At 38.8% G+C, this 23,091-nt stretch overlaps 2 protein-coding genes across 6 annotated transcripts in view; one reads left to right on the top strand and one right to left on the bottom strand.

Moving 5' to 3' along the window:
- Positions 1 to 11,604, top strand: part of Nrdc (nardilysin convertase) — an 87,989-nt gene extending 76,385 nt beyond the window's left edge. For both annotated transcript variants that reach the window (XM_046450937.2, XM_046450938.2), the window contains 11 exons: positions 603 to 730; positions 3,043 to 3,205; positions 5,600 to 5,631; positions 5,876 to 6,014; positions 8,331 to 8,378; positions 8,628 to 8,680; positions 9,052 to 9,135; positions 9,709 to 9,799; positions 10,268 to 10,384; positions 11,151 to 11,240; positions 11,385 to 11,604. In XM_046450937.2, coding sequence (XP_046306893.1) covers positions 603 to 730; positions 3,043 to 3,205; positions 5,600 to 5,631; positions 5,876 to 6,014; positions 8,331 to 8,378; positions 8,628 to 8,680; positions 9,052 to 9,135; positions 9,709 to 9,799; positions 10,268 to 10,384; positions 11,151 to 11,240; positions 11,385 to 11,582 — 1,143 coding nt within the window. In that variant the 3' untranslated portion in view covers positions 11,583 to 11,604. The remainder of the gene's footprint in view (positions 1 to 602; positions 731 to 3,042; positions 3,206 to 5,599; positions 5,632 to 5,875; positions 6,015 to 8,330; positions 8,379 to 8,627; positions 8,681 to 9,051; positions 9,136 to 9,708; positions 9,800 to 10,267; positions 10,385 to 11,150; positions 11,241 to 11,384) is intronic.
- A 716-nt stretch (positions 11,605 to 12,320) lies between these two features.
- Osbpl9 (oxysterol binding protein like 9) overlaps positions 12,321 to 23,091 on the bottom strand; it is a 142,752-nt gene continuing 131,981 nt past the window's right edge. For all 4 annotated transcript variants that reach the window (XM_046450942.2, XM_046450943.2, XM_046450940.1 and 1 more), the window contains 10 exons: positions 22,500 to 22,585; positions 19,800 to 19,971; positions 18,557 to 18,641; positions 17,557 to 17,667; positions 17,222 to 17,285; positions 16,977 to 17,117; positions 14,674 to 14,752; positions 13,776 to 13,867; positions 13,146 to 13,281; positions 12,321 to 12,929 (listed from right to left, as the gene is read on the bottom strand). In XM_046450942.2, coding sequence (XP_046306898.1) covers positions 12,855 to 12,929; positions 13,146 to 13,281; positions 13,776 to 13,867; positions 14,674 to 14,752; positions 16,977 to 17,117; positions 17,222 to 17,285; positions 17,557 to 17,667; positions 18,557 to 18,641; positions 19,800 to 19,971; positions 22,500 to 22,585 — 1,041 coding nt within the window. In that variant the 3' untranslated portion in view covers positions 12,321 to 12,854. The remainder of the gene's footprint in view (positions 12,930 to 13,145; positions 13,282 to 13,775; positions 13,868 to 14,673; positions 14,753 to 16,976; positions 17,118 to 17,221; positions 17,286 to 17,556; positions 17,668 to 18,556; positions 18,642 to 19,799; positions 19,972 to 22,499; positions 22,586 to 23,091) is intronic.

Genomic DNA, 23,091 nt, shown 5'->3' with positions numbered 1-23,091 from the left:
CTGATCCTCTACCAATGAATTACATCCCCAGTTGAAAACTGTATAATGAAGCAAATAAAAAAGACCTTGAGACTCACCTTCTGGGTATTATAAAATTATCAGTTTTTAAAATTAATATATAATGTTCATCCAATTAAAGTCACATTTTGGAGTGGTAGGGACACTAGATAAAATGAAATAAGTGTGTTTGGAAAGAAAAAAAATATTTGAGAATACTCAGGAAAATAATGAAAAAGGAAGAACCATGGCTCCAAATTTGGCAAATATTGAGAATTTGAGTCCCTGAAGATTCTCTTGAGTCCGTAGTGTACTTCTTTTTAATTTTTTTTTTTTTTTTTTGTAGTTGTAGGTGGACAGAATGCCTTTATTTTATTTGTTTATGAGGTACTAAGGACCAAACCCAGTGCCTCACACGTGCTAGGCAAGCACTCTGCCACTAAGCTATAGCCCTAGCCATTTAGTACTTCTTTTATGTCCCCTATAATGCCTAGTACTATGCTAAATCCCTGGTAAAAACCAAAGGAAAACATTTGCCCCCTAACACTTGGTAGATTTTCATGCTTTGCCACATCAAGTGTTTCTTTTGTTTTCCCCCCTTACAGCTACTGTTTCAGCTCATTATTGACTACTTAGCTGAGTTTAGTTCCACACCAGCTGTCTTTACAATGATAATGGAGCAATTGAAGAAGACCTACTTTAACATTCTCATCAAGCCTGAGACTCTGGCCAAGTGCGTATACACAGGATCAATTTATATTTTAGGAACCTAAAAGCATTTACCTTTCTTAGGGAATTGCAGGGAGTGAAGCTAATTTTGGTGCTTATTTTCAGACATTCGAGAATTGTGCTGTGGCTTCAGATCATAAAATCTCTAAATCCAGATTAAGTAACTATCTGTGAACAGGACTAAAAGCAGCCTATTATACTTGATTAGAGGCTGAAAATAAAGAAGAATGTTTTTCTAATCTTTGTAAGCAAATCATTAAATAATTTGCAATTTACTTTGTAAGTAAACAGTTAAGTGCTGGCTTGTTTGTAGTCCAAAATTGTTTACTGGTGATTTTAGTGTGTTATAAGGTTTGATAAGTATCTCAATTAAGTTGCTTGTCACTTATCTGGCAACTTTAACTATACAGAATTCAGCTAAGGTTCCTGAAGAAAGCAAGGCAACTGAACAGCCTGTACACTAATGCTTGAACCCTCTCATAAAAAGCTGTCCCTGGGGCCTTCCCTCAGAGCCTGTTTTTACTTTAGTCCAGGGCTAATGATAGCCTATGTGGATACCTTTGTGTGAATCAGAAAGAAAGCTCTCTTTGGGATACCCTAATCAGCAGATAAGTCCCCTCTGAGCAGGTATAGCCCTTTTGCAAAGGGCTTGCAAACCTCTTCTTGACTCCCTTGCTGGACATCTGAAAATGGTGAACAAACAGCACAACTTTAAATGGAAACCCTGCTTTTGACATAGTTATAATGAGCCCATAAATTACAAAAGAAGAAGGGGTTAAGTGTTAGGTTTAACTGATAATCTGATTTGGGAAGAAGAGTTGTCTGCAATTGTTGAAATGATGATGATAGTGCTGTGTATCCCATAAATCCTGAATACTACTTTGTTTTACTTATAAAAATACTACTGTATCAATTCCTTTTTTTTTTTTTTTTCCCTTTGAGTAATGGAGCTTGAACTCAGGGGCACTCGACCACTGAGCCACATCCCCAGCCCTTTTTTGTATTTTATTTAGAGACAGGGTCTCATTGAGTTGCTTAGTGCCTTGCTTTTGCTGAGGCTGACTTTGAACTCAGTGTTTCTCCTGCTTTGTCCGCAGCCAGCGCAGATGGTTAATTGTTTGGTCATGAAGGGAAATTCTCAGGGAGTTACAAAATGAATCACAGACACACAATTTTACCTTTAAACCAAGCTCCAGGGGACGGTTCCTCATGCTCTCAGCCTCAAGCTCCAGGGCGGAAGCGAGTTTTTATGGGAGAGGCTAGTAAGAGAGAGCAAGCATGGTTGGGAGTGGGCTTTTATTGGGGAACTCTAAATTCTGGGGAAAATCCCATCCAATGAAGGTGGGGGGGGGCAGTGTTGCAAGGTCAGATGAGGTGATTGGGTCCCTGGGGTAGTGGATAGACAGATCGGTGTCTCGAACCCAAGAAGGGTGGGGAAGTCCTGCTGCATTTCTGCTACGTGGACACCTCAGACACCCAGTCGGAGAGTAACTCAGTCACATGCGAGGTTGGTCTCCCACACTCCTGCCTCAGCCTCCAGAGCTACTAGGATTATAGGCATATGCCACTGCGCCTGTCTTATCAACTACTATTTTAGTAAAACCCAGTCACTTTGGAAATTTATTGAAGTGTAGTAGAATAATAATATGCCTACTATTCGTGGAAAATTTATGTCCTAGCACTATTCAAAGAACATATATATATATATATATATATATATATATATATATATATATATATTCATTCTCACCATGTGATTATGCCAAATAAATGGTAGGCATTATTACAAGTGAAGAAATTGAATCACAGTTATTAGTTAACTTGCCAAGTTCAAACAGCTTATTAGGTGTAGGTTTAGGTTGGTTTGGAGATAAGGAGGTAAAGTTAATCTGCTTCTAGACTAGAGACATTACCTAGACTATATTGTCACTGCAATTATAGATTCTCATCATAGTAGCCTCCAGTAATTAATGTTAGTGAGACTTCAAACCAAAATAGTAATAATGCTAAATTGGCATATGACTGGGAAAGCTTTGAGTCATCTATCAACTTTACTTATGTTAAATATTTTACTCTGCAACTAAGACTAGATAAGTGTATTATTGTACTGGTGAGTAAAATCCATTAAAAACTTTGTATATGCAACTTGAAATTCTTTTTGATGATTATGACATTTTCCCCCCATCTTAAGTTGTGATAGAAATTGTCTCTAAAAAAACACATCATCTATAAAACTTGACCAAATATTTCTGTACTTTTAAGATGCATTTCTTGCAACAGAGGTTGTTGCTATTTGTTTTTCTGCTCTTTGTGCAGAGATGTGCGACTTTTAATCCTGGAATATGCCCGTTGGTCAATGATTGATAAGTACCGGGCTTTGATGGATGGCCTTTCCCTGGAGTCTCTCCTGAGCTTTGTCAAAGAGTTCAAAGCCCAACTTTTTGTTGAGGGCCTGGTACAAGGAAATGTCACAAGCACGGTGAGTGTTAGGTATACTATTACTGTATTCTGGGCTTCAGTGCAGTGGTGTACTCTGAAATTGTATGAAGCGGGAAGCTCTGTAGTTTTGTGGGCCAGATTATCATTTTCTGATTTGGAGGAAATCTGCCATTCTGATACTTAGGCAACTCTCTTCCTATGAAGAAGACTGTTTATGACTTTGAATGAAATGAGTTTGACAATGTGTGTGTGTCGGGGGTTGTTGGTTACATTTGTGGAAGATTGTAGAAAACATGAAGAGTTTAATGTAGAGATTAAAGTGGGAGTAGTATGTGGCAAGGGATGTTATACATATATACAGAAGCAGACCTATGTGTTATAAGTTTTGTTAGGTGAAGGAACCTTGGGCTTTATTCTGTAGCAAATGGAGAACCATTGAAGAATTTAAGATTTGTGGTTAAGTAGAATGGTGTTTCCAGAGGCTGGGATTGGGGAAAGAAGGAAGAGAGCAGTTGTTTAATGGGTATAGAATTTTAGTATTACAAAATGAAAATGTTTTGGAAATCTATTTTATATCAGTGTGAATATAGTTACTACTATAGTTAACACTACTGAACTGTACACTTTATCATACTAAAAAATGTTTAGTATGATAAACTTTGTTATATGAACAATGATGAAGTCTGAGATTATGCCAAAGAAATGAAAAAGAATAGGAAATAATAAGGTAGAAAATGGCCCAAACTTAAAACTTAATTAGTGGAAGTGAGGGAAAAGGGAGGAATCTGTGATAATACTACTCATTTTCCTTATTAGAAGCAGAGGAAGATTGGGAACATATGAAGAGTTTTTTCTTTTTGTTTTTTTAATATTTTTGGTTGTAGGTGGACACAGTACTTTATTTATTTTTATGTGGTGCTGGGGAATCTAACCTAGTATCTCACACATGGTAGGCAAGTGCTGTACCACTGAGCTACAACTCCGGCCCCATAAAGAATTTTTTCTGATATTAAATTAGATGTATTTCTGGGGTCTTGTAACTCGACAATGGCCTTTTCCAGGCAAGAATGGCATTCCTAAAATGGCTATTGACTGTAACTTGACAATGGCCTTTTCCAGGCAGAATGGCATTCCTAAAATGGCTATTGACTGTTTTCCTTTATGGCCTCCCAGTTTCTCAGGACTGACCCTTTGATAGAATACATAAATCTTCTTTATTATTTTTCTTTTTTGGTACTGGGGGTTGAACCTAGGGGTGCTTTAACCACTGACCTGTTTTATTTCTTATTTTGAGACAGGGTCTTGCTAAGTTGCTGAGGCTGGCCTTGAACTTGTGAGCCTCCTGCCTCAGCCTCCCAAGTTGCTAGGATTATAGGCATGTGCCACCCCACCTAGTTATAAATCACTCTTGAAACTGTGACTGCTACCCATCCCTTCTTTTCTATCTTTATATCCCCCAAACCTCAAACCATCCTTAGTATCTGTCCTGCCCACAGAGAGAATTTTCCAAGTCTGAATCCACAACAAAAAGAATAAGAATAGCTGCCTTTTTCTGGACACAGTGGGAGTACCAAGAAGGGGCTTTGGGTCCAGAGGACTTGGTACTATGGATTGCCCCCAGGAAAAACCACTTTAGAAACCATACGCCCCCCCCCCCACACACATACCCTTACCCACGGCTTTTGTGTCTTTGTATGGGTACTGGAGATTGAACCCAGGGCCTCAGGCATGGGTAAGCACTCTGACACTGAGCTTTTTATTTTATTTTATTTTGATTCAGGGTCTTGGTAAGTTGCCCAGGCCAGCCTCAAACTTAAGATCCTCCTGCCTCAGTCCTTTGTGGTATTACAGGTGTGTGCTGCCATGGCTAGAAAATACCTCATTTTGTCGAAGAAATCTTTTATTTTGTAGGAGAAATTTTTGGAGAGGAAGAGAATATGTTCTCTTAGAATAAGTGCTTATTCTATCCAGGCTCTGTGTCCTTGGGCCCAGATTTCTAAAACACAGGGGTATGTCCACTTGGATACACTCACCCTAAACAAGTAAGTTTGATCCAATGAGGAGTGTATGGTAAGCAGATTGCAAAGGGAGCCAGAAGAGGAGCTGTTCATTTAAGAGTATTCACCTGGGTGTGGTGGCACAGCCACTTCAGAAGCTAAGGTAAGAGCATCCCTAAATTTGAGGCTAGCCCAAGAAACTTAAGAATATTTCAAAATAAAAATTTAAAAAAGGGCAAAGGATGTAGTTTAGAGGCAGAGTGCTCCTGGGTTCAATCATAGTACCTCCCTTTCCACCATACACAGTCAGTATTTAATAATTAAACATTATCATTCAGTTGATTTCCTGATCAATGAAATGACTTAATTGGTATTACATGGTTCTGGGTGAAATAAATCAAGAGGAACTAATACAGTAATTCTCTTTTACCTCTTAGGAATCTATGGATTTCCTGAAATATGTTGTTGAGTAAGTACTGGTTTGAATTTTCTCTTTGAGGATTATGTGTTCAGAAAAAGGGCATTAAGCCCCACAGTTAAGTTAATTGTTACTAAACTCACATTTGAAATATTTACCCATGGTAGATTTTCTTGAGGCTGAGATAAAGCAAATCAGAAGGGATTGTGAACGGCCTGGCTATTTCTTCACAGGTTTTGGAAGGGTGTATGTGAATAAAGGCACTGCCTCAGTAACCCATGTGATTCTTTTGCAGTAAGCTGAATTTCATGCCCCTGGAGCAAGAAATGCCTGTGCAATTCCAAGTGGTAGAGCTACCCAGTGGCCACCACTTATGCAAAGTGAGAGCTCTAAACAAGGGTGATGCCAACTCTGAAGTCACTGTTTACTACCAGGTCAGTTGGTCCCATTGTATTCTTGTGGATAAGTACCTTTAGGGCATGAAAGTCTGGGGGAAGGTCCAAAGTACCTTGGAATGAGCTGACCCAGTGACCTTCTTGTTACCTCTGTAAGTTAACCACAAATCTTAAATTCTTCTTGTGCCATTTTTCCTCTTGAAGCAACTACGTTTAAACTTTGCTTCTATCAGTAAAATGGGCCTTTTCTCTACTATGAGATATTGCTCCATTAATCAACTAATCTAGAATCTGGAAGAACTGATGCAGTATGGATGGAAATTCCTGCATGTTTCCCTAACAGAACCCCAAATAGACCTGTTAAAAGGACAGTTTTGAAAAATAGACAAAAGTAAACCTAGCCAAACGATCAGTATACACTGAACAAGAATGATTATGAGCCATAAAGGTTTCAAAACACCTGAGGGAAAGGATTTATTACTTCCACTTTATAGGTGATAAATCCAAGGTTCTGAGTCCCTCATTTGTTGGTCTCCAATTTATCTGGTCAGTCCTTGGAATCTATATTCTTTGCACACTATTCTGGAGGCTTGGGAAGAGCTTAAAATAAGGAAGCACTTTTCAACAGTCCCTTTAACACATGGTCTACTTTAGCCTGTGGTTAATCTCCCACTCAACTTCTAATCTATAAGAAGGATCTTCTCTAAATCTCCAGCTTGACATCTGACTTCCCAAATTCTGGAGTTCCAATAGCTGCTGCTGTGGTCCTGAGTTTCTTGCATGAGGAAGTCCTTATCAGTTCTTACCTTTCAGGTCTTGTGAAGGTCCTTGGTCTGGGGTTTGAGTACCATGGCCTTGTAAAAATTTTTTTTTTTTTTTGTCCTTGTATTGTGTTTCTGGCCCTAGGCCTGAGTCTTATCCTGACATTGCCCTGGTGTGGTGTCAGAAGTAAATTGACCTATGTCAGTCATCTTTTGTTGGTGAACTTGAGCCTTTCTCTAGTCTTTTATTTTATTTTATTTAAATATTTACTGGGATTGAACTCTGGGGCACTCAGCCACTGAGCTATATCCCCAGCCCTATTCTGTATTTTATTTAAAGACTGGATCTGACTGAGTGGCTTAGTGCTTCGCTTTTGCTGCTGCTGGCTTTGAACTCGTGATCCTCTTGCCTCAACCTCCTGAGCTGCTAGGATTACAGGCATGTGCCACCATGCCTCGCTTCCCTAGTCTTCTTAATGAGTGCTTCAGGAGCCACAGTAGTTTTGGATTTAGGTGAATAGATTTTTGTCTTTCCTTAGAGGCCCAGCTTCTCTGTGGAGCGTATCTGCTTGGTGATAGCAAAAAACCAACCTGCAGTCTTTCTAGGTTCCAACTCTCAGTCCCAAACTCCATAAATAGTATAGCCTGGCCCTGCTTATAATTTCTCAAAACCCAGAGGCAGAGTTCTAGGCAGGATTTCACATGTGAGACTGAAGATACTTCTTTCTTTTAGTCATCTCTTAGCACAAACTATTGCTTTTAGGAAACCATTTCCCTCCTCACAGAGAGCATTTTCAATAGAAACTTGATGCACTGGTTCTTTTTTGCAGCTTTCTTAGAAGAAAATAGGAAATCTCATTGTTGATTATTAAGGGCTTCTAGGGCACACAGGCCTCTTTCTCTGGTGAAGTGGGAATATCAAGAGAAATGAGTCTCAGAAGAGCCTGACTCTGGAGATGCATGCACAGGCAACCATCTTCTGTCTTTGTCTCCTGCCATCTTCATTCTGAGATATTTTGTCATTCTCTGGGGTAGTTAGGATGAGGCTTCTAAGTAGGGTTTTTTCGTTTTGGATGTTTTTTATATGAACAGTTGTTTCTACCTATGAAATAGATCTGGTCCTATTCCTTCATGATCCCCAACCATTTCCTGCTATCTTCCATAGGGCCTTGAACTAAAATGCTTGAATTTAAATTTAGAAAGTATCCTGTGAGTTCTCTGGTCCTCCAGGCAGGATCTGGCAGGTCAGGATTATTAGACCCACCTCCATGTTCACCTGCAGTTACAGGTGTCTAGCATAGTTCTTCTTACAGACCTTCAGGTTAGTGGGAAGGGAGAGTGTATGATTACCTCTCTTGGGGTGAAGAGAGGGGATGATAATAAGTAGTTCTTAAGAATAGCTAATATTGGGCTGGGGTTGTGGCTCAGTGGTTGAACGCTTGCCTAGTACATGGGAGGCACTGGGTTCAATCCTCAGCACCAAATAAAAAATAATAAGCAAAGTTATAAAAAAAGTTTTAAAAAGAATAGCTAATATTAAAAAGTTTTGTAAGCCACTGGATATTTAGTTTGTCTGATCACTTTGTCTTTTCAGTCAGGTACCAGGAGTTTAAGAGAATATACTCTTATGGAGCTGCTTGTGGTAAGTGCATAAAGTGAGTCAAGGTGTTTTTAAGAGCCTGGGTTCACTGAGACCCAGCCTTTCTCCTTGGAAGCTGGTGACTTGGGGTAGTCATTTAGTATTCTTACCCAGTAAGAGCACAGAAAAGGGATATAGGAGGAAAGTAGTGAGAGGCTGGACCATGGAGGTATGTGGAACACTTTTTTGAGGGGAGAAAATGGAAGTCTCTTTGCTGCGTTCTGGGCTGATGGTTAGTGTGTTGAATTACAGATGCACATGGAAGAGCCTTGTTTTGACTTCCTTCGAACCAAGCAGACCCTTGGGTAAGTTTGCTGATAAGGGTACTGAAATTTTACAAATGAGTCTGGGGCTTCTTTTGCAGCCTCTCAGAACTTCACAGTCCTTCCATGCCTTAATTGTCAGATTTTTGAAATATGCTACATCTTGGATTATGATCATGTGTTCAGTTTGGTCAAGTTGCAAGATAAATAAGAAAGCAAGCTAACTTGTGGTCCCTAGTTCAGGAAAGGGGTGCACACCTTGACAAGAGAATTAAGTAGTTGTATACACATTTATGGTCATCTTTTAGGACTTTCAGAACCCAGTATATGGGCAGAAACCCTCCCCGCTTGAATTTCTGAAGGCAGAGCCCAGTAACCTCATGAGCCCCAAAAACTTTTCACTTTGTTTATAGGTACCATGTATACCCAACCTGTCGGAATACATCTGGGATTCTAGGATTCTCTGTCACTGTGGGGACTCAGGCAACCAAATATAAGTGAGTAAGCCAGTGAATAAATGGATCTAACCTATTCTAGACATGGAGAATGGGAACTACAGATACTTCCTTAAGCCTCATGCAAATCTTAAAACAAGCAGGGTTTGCTCTATTTAGTCACTGGGGAGCAGAAGGGGAGGCAGTAGATGACCATAATGAGGACTGATATGTGGGTTCCAGTGGCCCTTTAGGACTTGGCTCAAGTCTTATTGACAGCACTTGCCAATGTTTTTCATTAGGTAGATGAGAACAAGAAAGGTAATGATTCCCAACTTGACATTTATGCTGGAACTAAATGTAAGGTCTTGTTAGTTCTCAGCTTTGGAATGGTCAGGTATGGCTGTAGCTATTTCTGGATGAGGATACTAGGGAAATTGTTCTAGTGGTGGGGGGCCGGGTATAGGAAGGTTCTTCCCCATTCTCTTCCCTCCTTCAGCTTATGGTTGAGTACGGAAGTCTTAGAAAACACTTATGTCTTTTTCTTGGAAATATGCCTTAGTCCTAATTCCTTCCTTTGACTTTTGCCAGAGATGAGCTCTCTGATTGCTTTTCATTGAAGATATTCTATTTCAGCTCTGAAATTGTTGATAAGAAGATAGAAGAGTTTCTTTCCAGCTTTGAAGAGAAGATAGAGAACCTCACTGAAGATGCATTCAATACCCAGGTAACTGCACTGGTCTGTCTAGTCTTGGTTTATGCAAGCCTTCAAGACTGGTATATGGTAATATACCAGTTTTCAAACTGGTATATGGTAATATACCAGTTTTTCACAGTGTGTTGGCCAGTTTTTTGTTTTTGTGGTACTGGGTATTGAACCCAGGGGAACTCTACCATTAAGCTATATATCCCAGCCTTTTGTGAGACAGGGGTCTCACCAGTTGCTGAGGTTGGCCTTGAACTTGCAATCTTCCTGCCTCACCTTTCCAAGCTGGTAGGATGACAGGTATGCACCACCAAGCCCAGCGGGTTTGAGATTTATAGCTCCATCTTTATCTGATCATAATGTCCCCCTAGCTTCCTCTCTTCTGGTAATGCTGGCTAGGTCCTTCACAAGCCAGATTTGATAGGATTATAATTACTGCTGTGCACACTGATGTGATGTCATGCCTGAGTGTCTCTTTGGTGGGAACAGGTTACAGCTTTGATCAAGCTCAAAGAGTGTGAAGATACCCACCTTGGGGAGGAGGTGGACAGGAACTGGAATGAAGTGGTGACACAACAGTATCTCTTTGACCGTCTTGCCCACGAGGTAATGATTTTCAGACCAACACAGCCCTGACGTGAGGGTTCCTAATTCTATGAGTTTCAAGTGCAAGCATCCCAGTATTGTGCTACTTGGGATACTTGTTGAGGCCTGGCCACTTGCTCATTTCTTGATTCAAATACTGAGTTTCCAGCTAAGGTGGCTATGTGAGTATGGTGCTAAAGTTTACCTCCCACTACCTGTTTTCAGAGAAGCTCAATGTTTTATTATATATATGGATTAAAAAGGGTTTCTGCTATAGAAAGTTGGACTTGATGTCCTCCAGATTTACTTATTCCAGTTGTATAGGTTTTTTGATGACTTCTAGCTCAAAATAATAGAACCCATGAAAAAGAACTCTCTGGATCCTGTAATTCAGTGCCACCTCTGATTATAGGTAGCTCTCCTGCAGTGCATTAGCAAAGACATCATTGCTCTGTGAGGCAGAAGGAGCCCAGTTCAATAAAATACTCCAGTTGACGTCAGTAGTTGCTATATTTTCTCAAGCCAGAGAAATGAAATGTGACACCAAAGACTTGGGTTTCTAGTTGAGTACAGTACTGAGTTGTAATTATAACATCTGCTGTCTTGCTTACCTGCTAATGTAGATCATTACTATGAAACATGAAGCTGTGCCACAGAGGTTCATCCTCTCTCTATCCTTCTCTCTCTATCCTTCTCTGGAAGGCTAGAGCTAACACTGAAAATAAAACAAAGGGCTCAGATATAAGCAGGATCAATCTGTCTTTCCTATCTCCCTTTCCTCTATAAGATTGAAGCTCTGAAGTCATTTTCAAAGTCAGACCTGGTTAACTGGTTCAAGGCTCACAGAGGACCGGGAAGTAAAATGCTCAGTGTTCATGTGAGTATGGTTAAGTAAACTATAGTTCCTTTCTTTCCAGGGTTGTCATTTACTGAGTTTGGGTGGTTAACAGAAATTCTAAACAAGTTGTTTGCCTACAATATAGCCAACACATTTCTTACCTTGAGTCTTTTCCTCTTTCAGGTTGTTGGATATGGGAAGTATGAACCGGAAGGGGATGGCACCCCTTCTGGTGAGGATTCAAACTCTTCTTGTGAAGTGATGCAGCTAGCCTACCTGCCACCTTCTCCTTTGCTGGCAGATTCTACCATCCCCATTACTGATATCAGGGCTTTCACATCAACACTTAGCCTTCTCCCCTACCATAAAATAGTCAAATAAACTGCAGTCTCGTTGGCCTGAAGGAGTGTGTATTTAAAGATGTGTTTGTATTTTATGGAGTTACACTACTACTGCCTTTGGGCTTCCATTGAATTTTTTGCACTGGCATCATAGAATTCAATTTACTTTTTTTCCTTTTCTGTTGAGACTAACCAACACAGGGTCAATGTAGAGGGTGGACAAGTGTGAATTTGACACATTTGAAGCAGTTATTTGGGAAGCTTTGGCCTGTGTCATCTCAGATGGAGAATCGAATTCTTGAGAGGCCCTATGTAACCAATTTGTTATTAGTACCTAAATGCTAGGTACTAATACCTGTTTTTTTTTTTTTAATGTATTTTTAAATAAAGATAGTTCTGTATTACCCTTCAGAATGAGCCATCTGCTGCTGTGGCATTCTTTTTATTATGTTTTATTTCAGTGTGGTGTGTGGATCTAAAAATACACATTAAACACTGTAAGGCAATAAAATATTTTTGGTGAAATGTTGGTAGCCTTATGTGTGTTAACACAAGGAAAAAGCTTAGCAGGGACAAAAGATAGAACAGCACGATAAGAGGAAAAGGAGGCCAGACCCTCCAGTATTTTAAGAATTCTTGTGAAAAGCTACTATATTCAAGGTTGCCAAATAACTGGCTTCCATGAAGATTAAAAAAAAAAAAAAAATACACTTTTTAAAAAGGTTGGAAAAATTACTTTATGAAGCCTTAAGAAGCACTGAATATAATTCAACTGTAATCCAGGTTTAGATACAATTTAATAATAGTTCATTTCCAAAATAAAAGTTATAAGTGAAACCATGAAATTTCCTAACACTTGATTTTAATACATTGCACTAATATTCTAAAACAACTCTGAGGAACCAATATTTACAATAGATGGAAGATTATGAAAAATCTGCCATCAGGTATATTTTTGTGTGTATATATTTGTATATATAGAACCCAAGAGATTACATGAATGAAGAAATAAGAGTCTATATGTCATGTCTTAACAGCAGAACAAGAGTGCAGAGTGTGAAACTTTTCAAAGCATGGGGTCTGGAACAGGAGCAGATATCTTGTTTTCTCAGGACTGAAGTCAAAATCTTAACTGCCATAGAGAAAGGGAAGCTTTTCCAGCTTTAATTGTTCATCTGTGTCAGAAAGTCCAGTATCCCTGAGATAGGAACCACTGCAATAAGAAGGGAGTGATAGGTTCTCCCAAAGGAAGATTGTTGCTTAATTTGGATGACTTGCCCTGGTCATCGGGTGTAAACTTTTGTTTCTCAGCCTAATGCTTCACAGCACCAAGACGTTTCAGTAATGGTTCATCATAAACCCAGCATTCTCCATCTTCATGGAATAACTGTAAGAAGAAGAAGAATTCATTTATTTGCTTGTTTTGTACTATTCTTTTATAGGGTAGTTTTTATTATTCCATGCCTTCTCTCATCATTGGATGAAATGAGTTTCAGGAAGGGACCAGTGATCATCTTTGTTCATAGTGTTCACCACCTTGCTAAAATGTGAATGAATTACTACTACTCAAGGTACAGGGGAATAGCAGTTAGGTGGGGCTTACCCTTGTCTCCCACTGAATTTCCTTCTCCTTTCTTTCTCGGGCTTCTGCTCTTTGTCTTTCTTCAAGTCTGTGCTTTGCTTCAGTTGCTGCATCAATGTCTCTGATTTTTAAATTGAAAGTGACATCCTTCCAAAGGCTAAAGAAGAGAGATCAAGAGGGACTGACAATCTTGAGAATGAAAGTCTAGAGCCACCTCTGAATACTGTATAAAAATAATAATATAAATCAAATGGCTCTTCAGTGTTATAATAAATCTCCTAAAGGTGGCAACAGGGCACAGAAGTAAATAATACAGAAATGGGCCTAAGAAGACCCACCTGTTAGCTATCAAAGTATAAACAAGAGCAACAGGAGAAAGGACAAGGGGAGCTGAGACCTGTGATTCTACTTCTGGTTCTATCTATACCTACCTGGGAGAGTCAGTTTCCCTCTCTAGGGCTTGAGTGTCCTTTACTATAAATTGAAAGGATTAGAACAGAGGAGCTGAGACGCTGCATTTCAGGAAAAACCTCCCTTAGATTTAAAATGTGATCATAGAAGGGTCAAGAGGTCAACTGCAGAGGCAGATGTAAGCACTTCCTCCCAAGGCCATAATTTCCACTGAAGAAAAGAAGTTCTAATTTTCCTTACCAGCGGGACTCATATTCATTCTGATCTTCTAACTTCCTCACTTTCTTCTTGATTATAGGCAACTTCTTGGTATCTACAAAGACCGTATTTTCCTAGAAAAGGAGAGGTTAAAAGGATATTTTATCATTTAAACTGTTTTCTGAGGAAAAGTCAACTCTTCACAGAAGGCTTTAATTAACAGATTAAGTTTCCTGTATGTTAATGATGTAGCCTTAATAAGTTTTATATGCAGCCTTAAGGCTAAAATAATACCATTTTATGTTTTAAGTGCAGAGGCTCAATTCAACAGATATTTTCAATGTGGCTATGTTGCTACATGTATGGTCATCATTCCTAGGAAGCCAGACTCATCACAATTAATCTTCGTGTGCTTTTTACATTGCAAATTCTCTGAAATCCAGTTCACAGATTCCTCCTGTTATCCTTATACCACCTTTCTTCATGGCTTAATGAGAACATTTCATGGGTGGTATACAGAGGGAAAATTCCTTGATGGTGGGACTCATTTACTTACTCATTTCTGAATGCCTGGTGGCAGTTTAGTTAATTTTATTAGTTTTTGAGTGTAGACACACACACACTCAAATTTGGTTAGCACCCCATTTTACAAACATGGCACACATTCAGATGATAGGCCTAACACAGGGTGCTCAATATGTGCCAAGCACTGTTTTACATATATTATTATTCTCAAGTGTTTTGTAAAGAGAGAAAAGTAAAAATCATTCTATTACCTGCACTGCTGGAAAGGAGGAAGGGGAAGGAAGAGTAAAGCTCACCCTGAAGAGATGACACTATAGGTGGTATTGGTGGTTAAAGTTTCAAATGGAAAAGTAGGAAAAGGGATAGGCTGAAATTAAATGTAGCCAAAGACAAGTGGCAAAATATAGGTTCTTACCCCTGTTGCGTATTTTGCATACATTACACCATTCCATTCCCCTTCAATTGAGCAAAAAGACTTCTTGTCATTTGGAGAACTAAATATAAAAGGAAATATTTGTGTTAGTGTCAAATTGGGAATTATTCTACCAATTTTTTTTTTTTTTTTGTAGGCAGCATGGTTTACTGTCAAAGCATAGAACATAAAAGAGCAACTGTGAGGTTTTTGGTAAAAATTGCTTAATGGAACTAGACTTCTCAAGGCTAATGATAAGAAAGGGGCCCTAAACAAGATGCTAATAAGCCACAGATCCCATGAGCAACAGGTGTGAGATAGGCAAGGGAGCCCTGTGCTAGGTGCTGGCACCTGGCACATTGCCTGCCCTCCAACTGTTCACAGCCTACTAGACTCACTCACCAATGAGATTCTAGGTGGTAAGTGTGTGGTGAGCTCATGTGGGCACCAGGGGTCAAGGGCAAAACTGCTGGTGGGAAGAAACTTAACTCTAGTATATAGTTTTTCTCCCCAGGCTTAAAGGAATCTCTAGATCAAATAGTTTTGGCTCTTTTCCTAAACAAGGATCCTCCAAAGCCCTGACAGGCCTTTACTTGACACCACAGTGGTGTGTCTGGCAGATATGGAATTTGGGCAGATAAATTTAATAGCATAGGCCAGGTTAGGAAGGACAAAGCATAAACGGAGGCTAAAAGAGACCAGAAATTAAAAAAAAAAAAAGCCAAGGTAGAGAGATGAAAACTGCTATCCCTTGCTGGAAATAAATGAAAATGGGGGGAAAGGGAACAATGAGAAAGAAAAAATCCCAGGATTAGAAGGTTATTATGCGATGACTCCAAGTGTGGTCTGGGGACCCTTAAGGGTTTCCAAGACCCTTTAAGGGAGGGAGTGCTTAATGTCAAAACTATTTTCATAATAAGATGTTACTTGCTGTTTCCATTTGTTTTTTTCACAAGTGTACAGTGTTTTCCAAAGACTATGCAATATGTAGCAACAGAATAGAAGTAGCAGATAGTAGAATCCACCTGTATTCTATTAATTATATTGAAGATTTATAAAACTTTCAAAACATAAAAAGCTATTATTCTCACAAAATTTTAAAAGTTTTAGAAAATTTATTTTTGCAAAAAAATCTAATTTTAAAATTAATATTTTAAAATCTTTTAATTTCTCATGAAAATATTGATGGATATAATAAAGGGGTCCAAAGACCAAAAAGTTTGATGCTCAAACTTTTGTCTGATGCTCAAATCCTGAATAAAACGACTTCACAAAGAGCTCTTTGAGCTCACAACTTTTTGGTGTGTGTGGGGGGGTACGGGGGTTTACTGGGGATTGAACCCAGGAGCACTTAACCACTGAGCCACATCCCCAGACCTTTCTTAATGTTGTTTTTTTTAGAGACAGGCTCTTGCTGAGTTGCTTAGGGCCTCATTAAGTTGCTGAGGCTGGCTTTGCCTCAGCCTCCTAAGCCACTGGAATTACAGGCATGTGTCACTGTGCCCAGCGAGCTCACAACTTTTGAAGGTATTCTACTACATATGGCTCTAATTGGCAGAAAATTCTGTTCAGCTAACAGTTCCTGTTGGGTTGGCTACCTCAAAAAGAGGGTAACTTGCTTCCATTGTCTTCCTGTTTTTTAGCAGTGACTCATGTTGCTCTCTAAGCCCTGCCATATTTTCTGATCCAACAATGTTACTGATTCTTTGTAAACTTCATCTTATGTTCCTGGACCTAACCTGCTCAAGATGTTTTGGGGTGCCAATTTAGTTATCCACATTAAGTCATCTCCCTGGAAAGCTGGTTTACCAGTCATGTATTTTCCATCTGACACTGTTCCCAAAAGGCCTTCCAAGGCAGAGAAAAGTCCAGTGGAACAACACTGCACTCTCCCCCTTCCAGGCAAGCTCTGAACCCACCCAACTGCTTTCCCCCTAGCAAAGGCACAGAAAAGGGAAGGACTATGAAGACTTGGGAGACACTCAGGGGACACTCACAAAGTCTGCTGTTAAGGACTAGTTTATGGACCAATCTTTAAGAATCCATGGTCTGGGTTAGCCGGAAAAGGTAGAAGACCTCTTTCAGTTTCCATTGCAAATCAGGTTGTGAGGAAGCAGGTCTCATCAGTGACCCCTGACTTTTATGAACCTGAGTTCTAGGTCTCCTTTTCATAAGGGATTTTAGTAAGAGATGTACTACAAGTTTAAAAGGACAAAACAATTAAAATAATCCCTAACAAAGAAGTTTAAGACAAAAGGAAGTATTTCAGAAAAATGGAATAGCACTGAGAAAAACAAAATACCTACAAAATCTCAGCAGTAATTCTGTGTTTCTTGCCTCCATAGAAAGGTTTAGTGTGGAAGACGATATTTGCACTATAACCAGTTTTGGAACAATTAATATTGCATTCTCCTCCTAGTTCCACCCAGGGCACTGTGAGGATAGACCTGGAAAATCAAAAGTTCTCAGGTAAGGCTGACAGTTATGAGGAAAGGAATGGATTTGGTGGGGTCTTCTGCTGATCAGAGGAAATGGAAATGGCTCTACTTGCCTTCCATAACCATTGGGGAATGTGAGAATGTAATGCTCATCATAGTCTAGACATGAGACACAGCCTGGGGAGAGAAGGAATAAAACCTCTGATTAATAGTGTCAACTGGCCACAGGCTTTGTAGTTTGCCTAATGGATACTTCATTTGATTTAGGAGTAACCTATTTTGTATCCCACCCCTGTCTTCATCCCAGTACATATGCTTTCATGCACCCAATAGCATGCAGTATGGCTTTCTGTAGCCATTTTCCCTTACTAGACAGGTGTCTATCAGGTATTCGAAGACATACAAACTCCTACTAACACTGTAGTCCACCCAATGCCCACAAACTTACCTTGCCCTATGTTGTGCACCCCAATTGACATCCCAAGGAATTTTGATTTAGTCCAGATATGAGCATTGAATTGGATTTTCTTGTTAAAGCATTCAGCATAAAAGGCTGAAACTGAATAGGAAAGTGTTTTCTATTAGTGCACTATATAGCTACAGCTACCTCTTTAAACCCCATCTGGGGGAAAAACCTGGCTTCACAGGGAAGTCCTTTACCTCTCAAAGAACAACCTTATATTAGGCCATGGGGTACCCACTTGCCTTTTCCACTCTTTCTCCAATGTAAGCACCCATTCAAAGCTCCCCTAAAATGAATTTGGCTGTGGACACTCCAGGAGACATAAAATCAAAAGTGTCTTGTGTTCTGGTCAGCAAGCATGCCTATTACCAGCCCCAACCTGAGCCCATCCAGTACTTACAATTTTAATACTTCACTAAACAAGATGTTGAGGATATTTATTCTTTCCACTATGTCCAGAATATACAATATAAAAATTACATATCATTTATACAAACTGTCTGAATGTTGCTAAGGTCTCTAGAGCAGAGCATTATGTGTGAGTTTAGAAGCATTCAGCATTGGTTTCCCCAATCCAGCCCCCATTTTTTTTTTTTTTTAAATAAAATGATGCTGGGGATTAAACCTAGGGGTGCTCTACCACTGAGCTACATCCCTAACCCTTTTTTATTTTGCTCAAGCAAAATAAAACAAACTCATGATTCTCTAGCCTCCTGAGTGGCTGTGAGGACAGTTGTGTACCACATCTATCTCCCAACTTCCTTCTTTTCATATATATATTTAGTCAGTGATACTAAGAATCTTGAAACTTATACAAGGAGTTGACACTAAGAACAAATCAATTGAGTTTCTACTTCAAGTAATGGTGATGATACAGCTAGCCATACAACTGACAATAAAGCAATCTCAGCTACAGAATTTTTAATGATCTTCAGCAGGCAGAATAGTTTCATAGTGGATGTTGCAGAAGAGCTGTGTAACTTACTGGGTGGATGATGGGAAACCTGCTCAGCCACGAATGTTACACTGTTTTTGGAAACCCAGGGAACTGGTCCTTCTGAAACTAGCTCCTGCAAGCAAATACAACATAATTTCCTACTGATGTGGGACAATACAAAAACAAATGACAATACAGAAAATCTGTTAACTGGAGTCTTTGTTCCCTCCTATATACACAATCACCCTACACACATTTCTTTTATGGCACTCAATTACAATACTATTATTACAGTTTGTGTCAATCTCCCTGACTATACTAAGACAATCCTAAAGGCCTGACACAGTGGATACTTATGTCTGTCAAGTGAATAAGAATAGACATATACTGATTATCTTTAGTAAAGACTATATGTAATGTGTCATTTAGGAAGGAAAAGTCATAGAGACTCATGTTTACTGAAAGATTACTATGTGGCAGGCACAATGGACTAGGAACTTTTTCTTTTCCATCCTTAGAAGCCTTTTTAGTGTGTATCTAACTCTTCATTAATGTTCCTAGACTTATAAATGACAGAGTTCTGGGGTTCAGTTCTGGGTTACATCCTCTTCACTAGCTAAGCTATCTTCCTAGGTAATTTCATCCAAATGTAAGACTTCACAATACCATCTAAACATACTAAAATTTTGGAAGCCCCATCTCCAGCTAAGAACTCTCTCCATATTCTACCCTCTCAGATTCCAGACAACTTCACTTACATGTCTAACAAACCCCTTATATTCTAATTTCAAATCAGAGCTCTTTGATTTTTTCCAATATTTTCTTACCAGTAGATGACAGTACCACCTGCTGAAGCACACATCCAAGGGCTCATCTCTGATTGATTTCCTTACCTTTCCTCCCCCAATCCATTTACCAGTTCTACCACCAAAACAGAACTGGAATCCAGCATCTCTCTCTTGGAATAATGAATGGTTCCTTGCTTCTAAATCTGGTTTTCAGAAACTCATCATAATGACTTTTTCAAAACAAAAATGAGATTCTGACAAGCTATAAAATTATCATTATGGTGTACAAGGCCCTATATGATCTGATTTCTCAATCTTGTTCTCATCTCATTCCACTATAACTCTTCCTCACTATTTTCAAAATATGTTAATTTGACAACAATGTTCTTTGCATAGTAAGCATATTTTGCTCACTGCCTTCATCACTGTTATCTGCCCTTAAATGAAGTAAAATTTTCCATCAGTACAATTTAAGATAAAACAGCTGTTGGTGCAGAACTCACTGTGTTCTCTTCAGTGTCATTTGGTAACGTCCAGTGACACTGAAAGATCTCACCCAAAATGGGATTGTATGGCTTTTTAGCAACCGATCCTTTCCTTCCTGCATGAAAGGCTGAGAGGTACCATTTCACAACCTGAACCATTCGATCCCTAGGATCTTTCTGGTCGCTAATGCTGCAAGAGACAAAGAAAAAATTTAGTGCCCTGCTTTTTTGTTAGCATGTCTGCCCTAAGCCATGGATTGGAGAGGACCCAGGACCAAAAGTTACCCCTAAGATTTTTTTTTAATTGAGGTATAACATACATAATTAAATGCATTAATCTTAGTGTTTGAAGAATTTGACAAACGTACATATCCATTTACTTAATCATTATTCTAGAAAGTTTTATCATTCTTCTGTTCAAGCAACTACCACCTCTCCCTACCCTAGCAAACAGTGCTTCTAGTTTCTAGTGCAACGGATTAATTTTGCTGTTCCAGAACCTGATGTAAGTACATTATTTTATTAACAAACAGATATTTCCTGTATCTATTGTTAATTTTTAATTTAATCCTTTCATGGTCAGAAAATATATTCTATGTGAATACAATTAGTTTAAATCGATTAAGGCTTTGCAGCATATGATCTATCTTTTTTAGGTTTTTCTTTTTTTCTCTCCATATGGTGTTAATGAATATTCTAAGTTCACTGGAGAAGGCTGTTATACAATTGCTGGGCAGTGTTCAGAAAGGTCAGTTGAATGAAGGTGACCAATTATACTGTTTTGGATCTTCTACAGTCTTATGATTTTCTCAGAAAAATCAGGGAAGAACTGGTGGGATTGGAAGGTTCTCAGGAAACCTTCTATGGCTTCTTTTACATCATCCTCATATACTGTATCATCTCTCATTACTCCTAGTTTATTGACTCCTGCGGCATTATAATAACATTTTCAGACACCATCCAGCCACTGGCCTGATGCTGCAACAGCAGGCCTGGTTGTCATTTTGACCTGGGAGCCTACCCTTTTACTTTTTTAAAGTCCAGGGCCTCTTGCATGCTAAGCACACAATCTGTCACTGAGTTACATCCCCAGCCCCTTGTTTTTTTTTTTTAATTATCCTTTTACTTTTAACCAAGCAATGTCTTTATATTTCAAGCCTCTCCCCTTGAAATGGCAACACAGCTGCATTTTGTTTTATCCAGTCTGACAATCTCTGTTCTCTTAAATTGTGGGCATATTATATTTACATTTAGCATAATTACTGATGTAAATGAGCTTAAACTCTACCATCTTAATATTTGTTTTCTACATGTCCTTTTTGTTCCTCATGGCATTATTTCTCCTCTCTCCTTTTTTTTTTTTTTAATCAAGTATTTTCAGTATTCCATTTAATCTCATCGATTGGCATTCTTCTTTCTTTTGGAACCAGAAATTGAACCTAGAGGCACACATAACTGAGCCACATCCCCAGTCCTTTTTATTCTGAGATAGGGTCTCGCCAAGCCTCACTGACCTGCTGAGGCTACCCTTGAACTTGCTATCCTCCTGTCTTAGCCTCCCAAGCTGCTGGGATTACAGGCATGGGCCACATGTCCAGCACCTATTGGCTTTTTAGCTATACTTTACTCAAGTGGTTCATAAGGACCACAAAATTTAATCCTCACAAAAACAAAAAACAACCCTTAAATTTCAGATCTAATGAACAATTGATACTTTCTATTTTTACCTGCACATATTACCAATAAGAGCTTATTTGTTGGGGCTAGGGCTGTAGCTCAATGACAGAAGGCTTGCCTAGCACATGTGAGGCACTGGGTTCAATCAATCCTTAGCAATACATAAAAAAAAAAATTAATAAAATAAAGGCATGCTGTCCATCTCAACTACCAAATTTTTTTTTTTTTTAAAAAGCTTATTTGTTAAATTATCTACTAACTCAAACACTTCCATATGTATTTGTATTCATGACTTTTCAAAACTGGTTATCTGGTCCTCTAAAACCTTCATCAAGAAGGAATATATATATATGTCAGCCTATTTGCCCAATCACCATGAAACCTGAGGGATTTATGTCTGGCTGCAGTGAATCATAGTCCAAGGCAAGAGATACAATCAGAGAAAATAGATTAGAGCATTTCCGATTACAAAGAAAATTTCCCTGCTACGGATAAAAATAGCAATATGAACTTGCTTCCTCATAAATCAATCCTACCTTTACATATATCCTTGTACAGACAGCTAACAGTACAAACTTTAAGTTTAAAATTTATGAAAGTTTATAATCCGACACTAGACTGTAAACTCGAGGGCAGACACAGATTTTTTTTCTTTCTCCAGTTCATAACAAAGTGCCTGCCAAACAAGAAAAGTTTTCTTGTTTAGAAACCTTTAGAAAAGTTTTCTGAATTCAGTTCAGTGAAGTTCTCCCAGGATACAGTACAAATAAATTAACAGTATAATCAATGTTTGGATCAAAGAAACCTATAATTTTGGCCTTATACATACTGGGCATCTATTAATCGGTTCTTAAGAAGTTTTTTAAAGTGGTAAACTTGGTTGCCTTACAAAATCACCATCACCAGATAATGTAAACAAACATTCAATCCTGCTGTTACCCAGAAATGTTTGAAAGGCGAGAAGGAATTCATTTATCCTGCAAAGGCAGAAGGCTATTGAGTAACAAAACTGAAAAACTAGAAACTACTGTGTTCAAATACCTCACAAACAGGTCCGGATGTGCAAAAAAGTCTGCATACATTTCTAAAAGAGATCTTCTTTCAAGAATAAATGTTGGAAGAACTACCTGAAAAACACAATTGACCTGTGAGGATTAAATTCCAAACACAGATTACTGAACTGCTAAAAGAATACTCATTCCAATCATTTAACACTTATCAGATACTGCCCAGGCATGTTTCTAAAACAATACCACTCAAATTCATCTATTCCAAAATGCCCATTAACTAGCCCAGCAGATGAAAAACAGAGAAGGGGTACTGCATGTTCAAATGTCATTTCCTCTGTGCAAGTTTCCTTTCACTGAGTACATCTATTCATCCATTGAAGAGTACCTAGGCTGGTTCCAGAGTTTGGCTATTGTGAACTGTGCTGCTATAATGAACTGTGCTGATGTGTCCTTTTCCCTATAGTATGCTGATTTTTGATCTTTTGGAAATATATGGAGGAGTGGGATAGCTGGATCATTTGGGGATTCCATTCCTAGTTTGTTTGTTTTTTTTGGAGAGAGAGAATTTTTTAATATTTATTTTTTAGTTTTTCCGGTAGATACAACATCTTTATTTTATTCTT

Source organism: Marmota monax, unplaced genomic scaffold (assembly GCF_021218885.2).
Source record: "Marmota monax isolate L192 unplaced genomic scaffold, Marmota_monax_Labrador192_F-V1.1 WCK01_AAM20220418_F8-fsc00023, whole genome shotgun sequence".
NCBI classification, from domain to species: Eukaryota; Metazoa; Chordata; class Mammalia; order Rodentia; family Sciuridae; genus Marmota; species Marmota monax.
The sequence above is the reverse complement of the archived record's forward strand: the minus strand, read 5'-3'. Positions and strand labels throughout refer to the sequence as shown.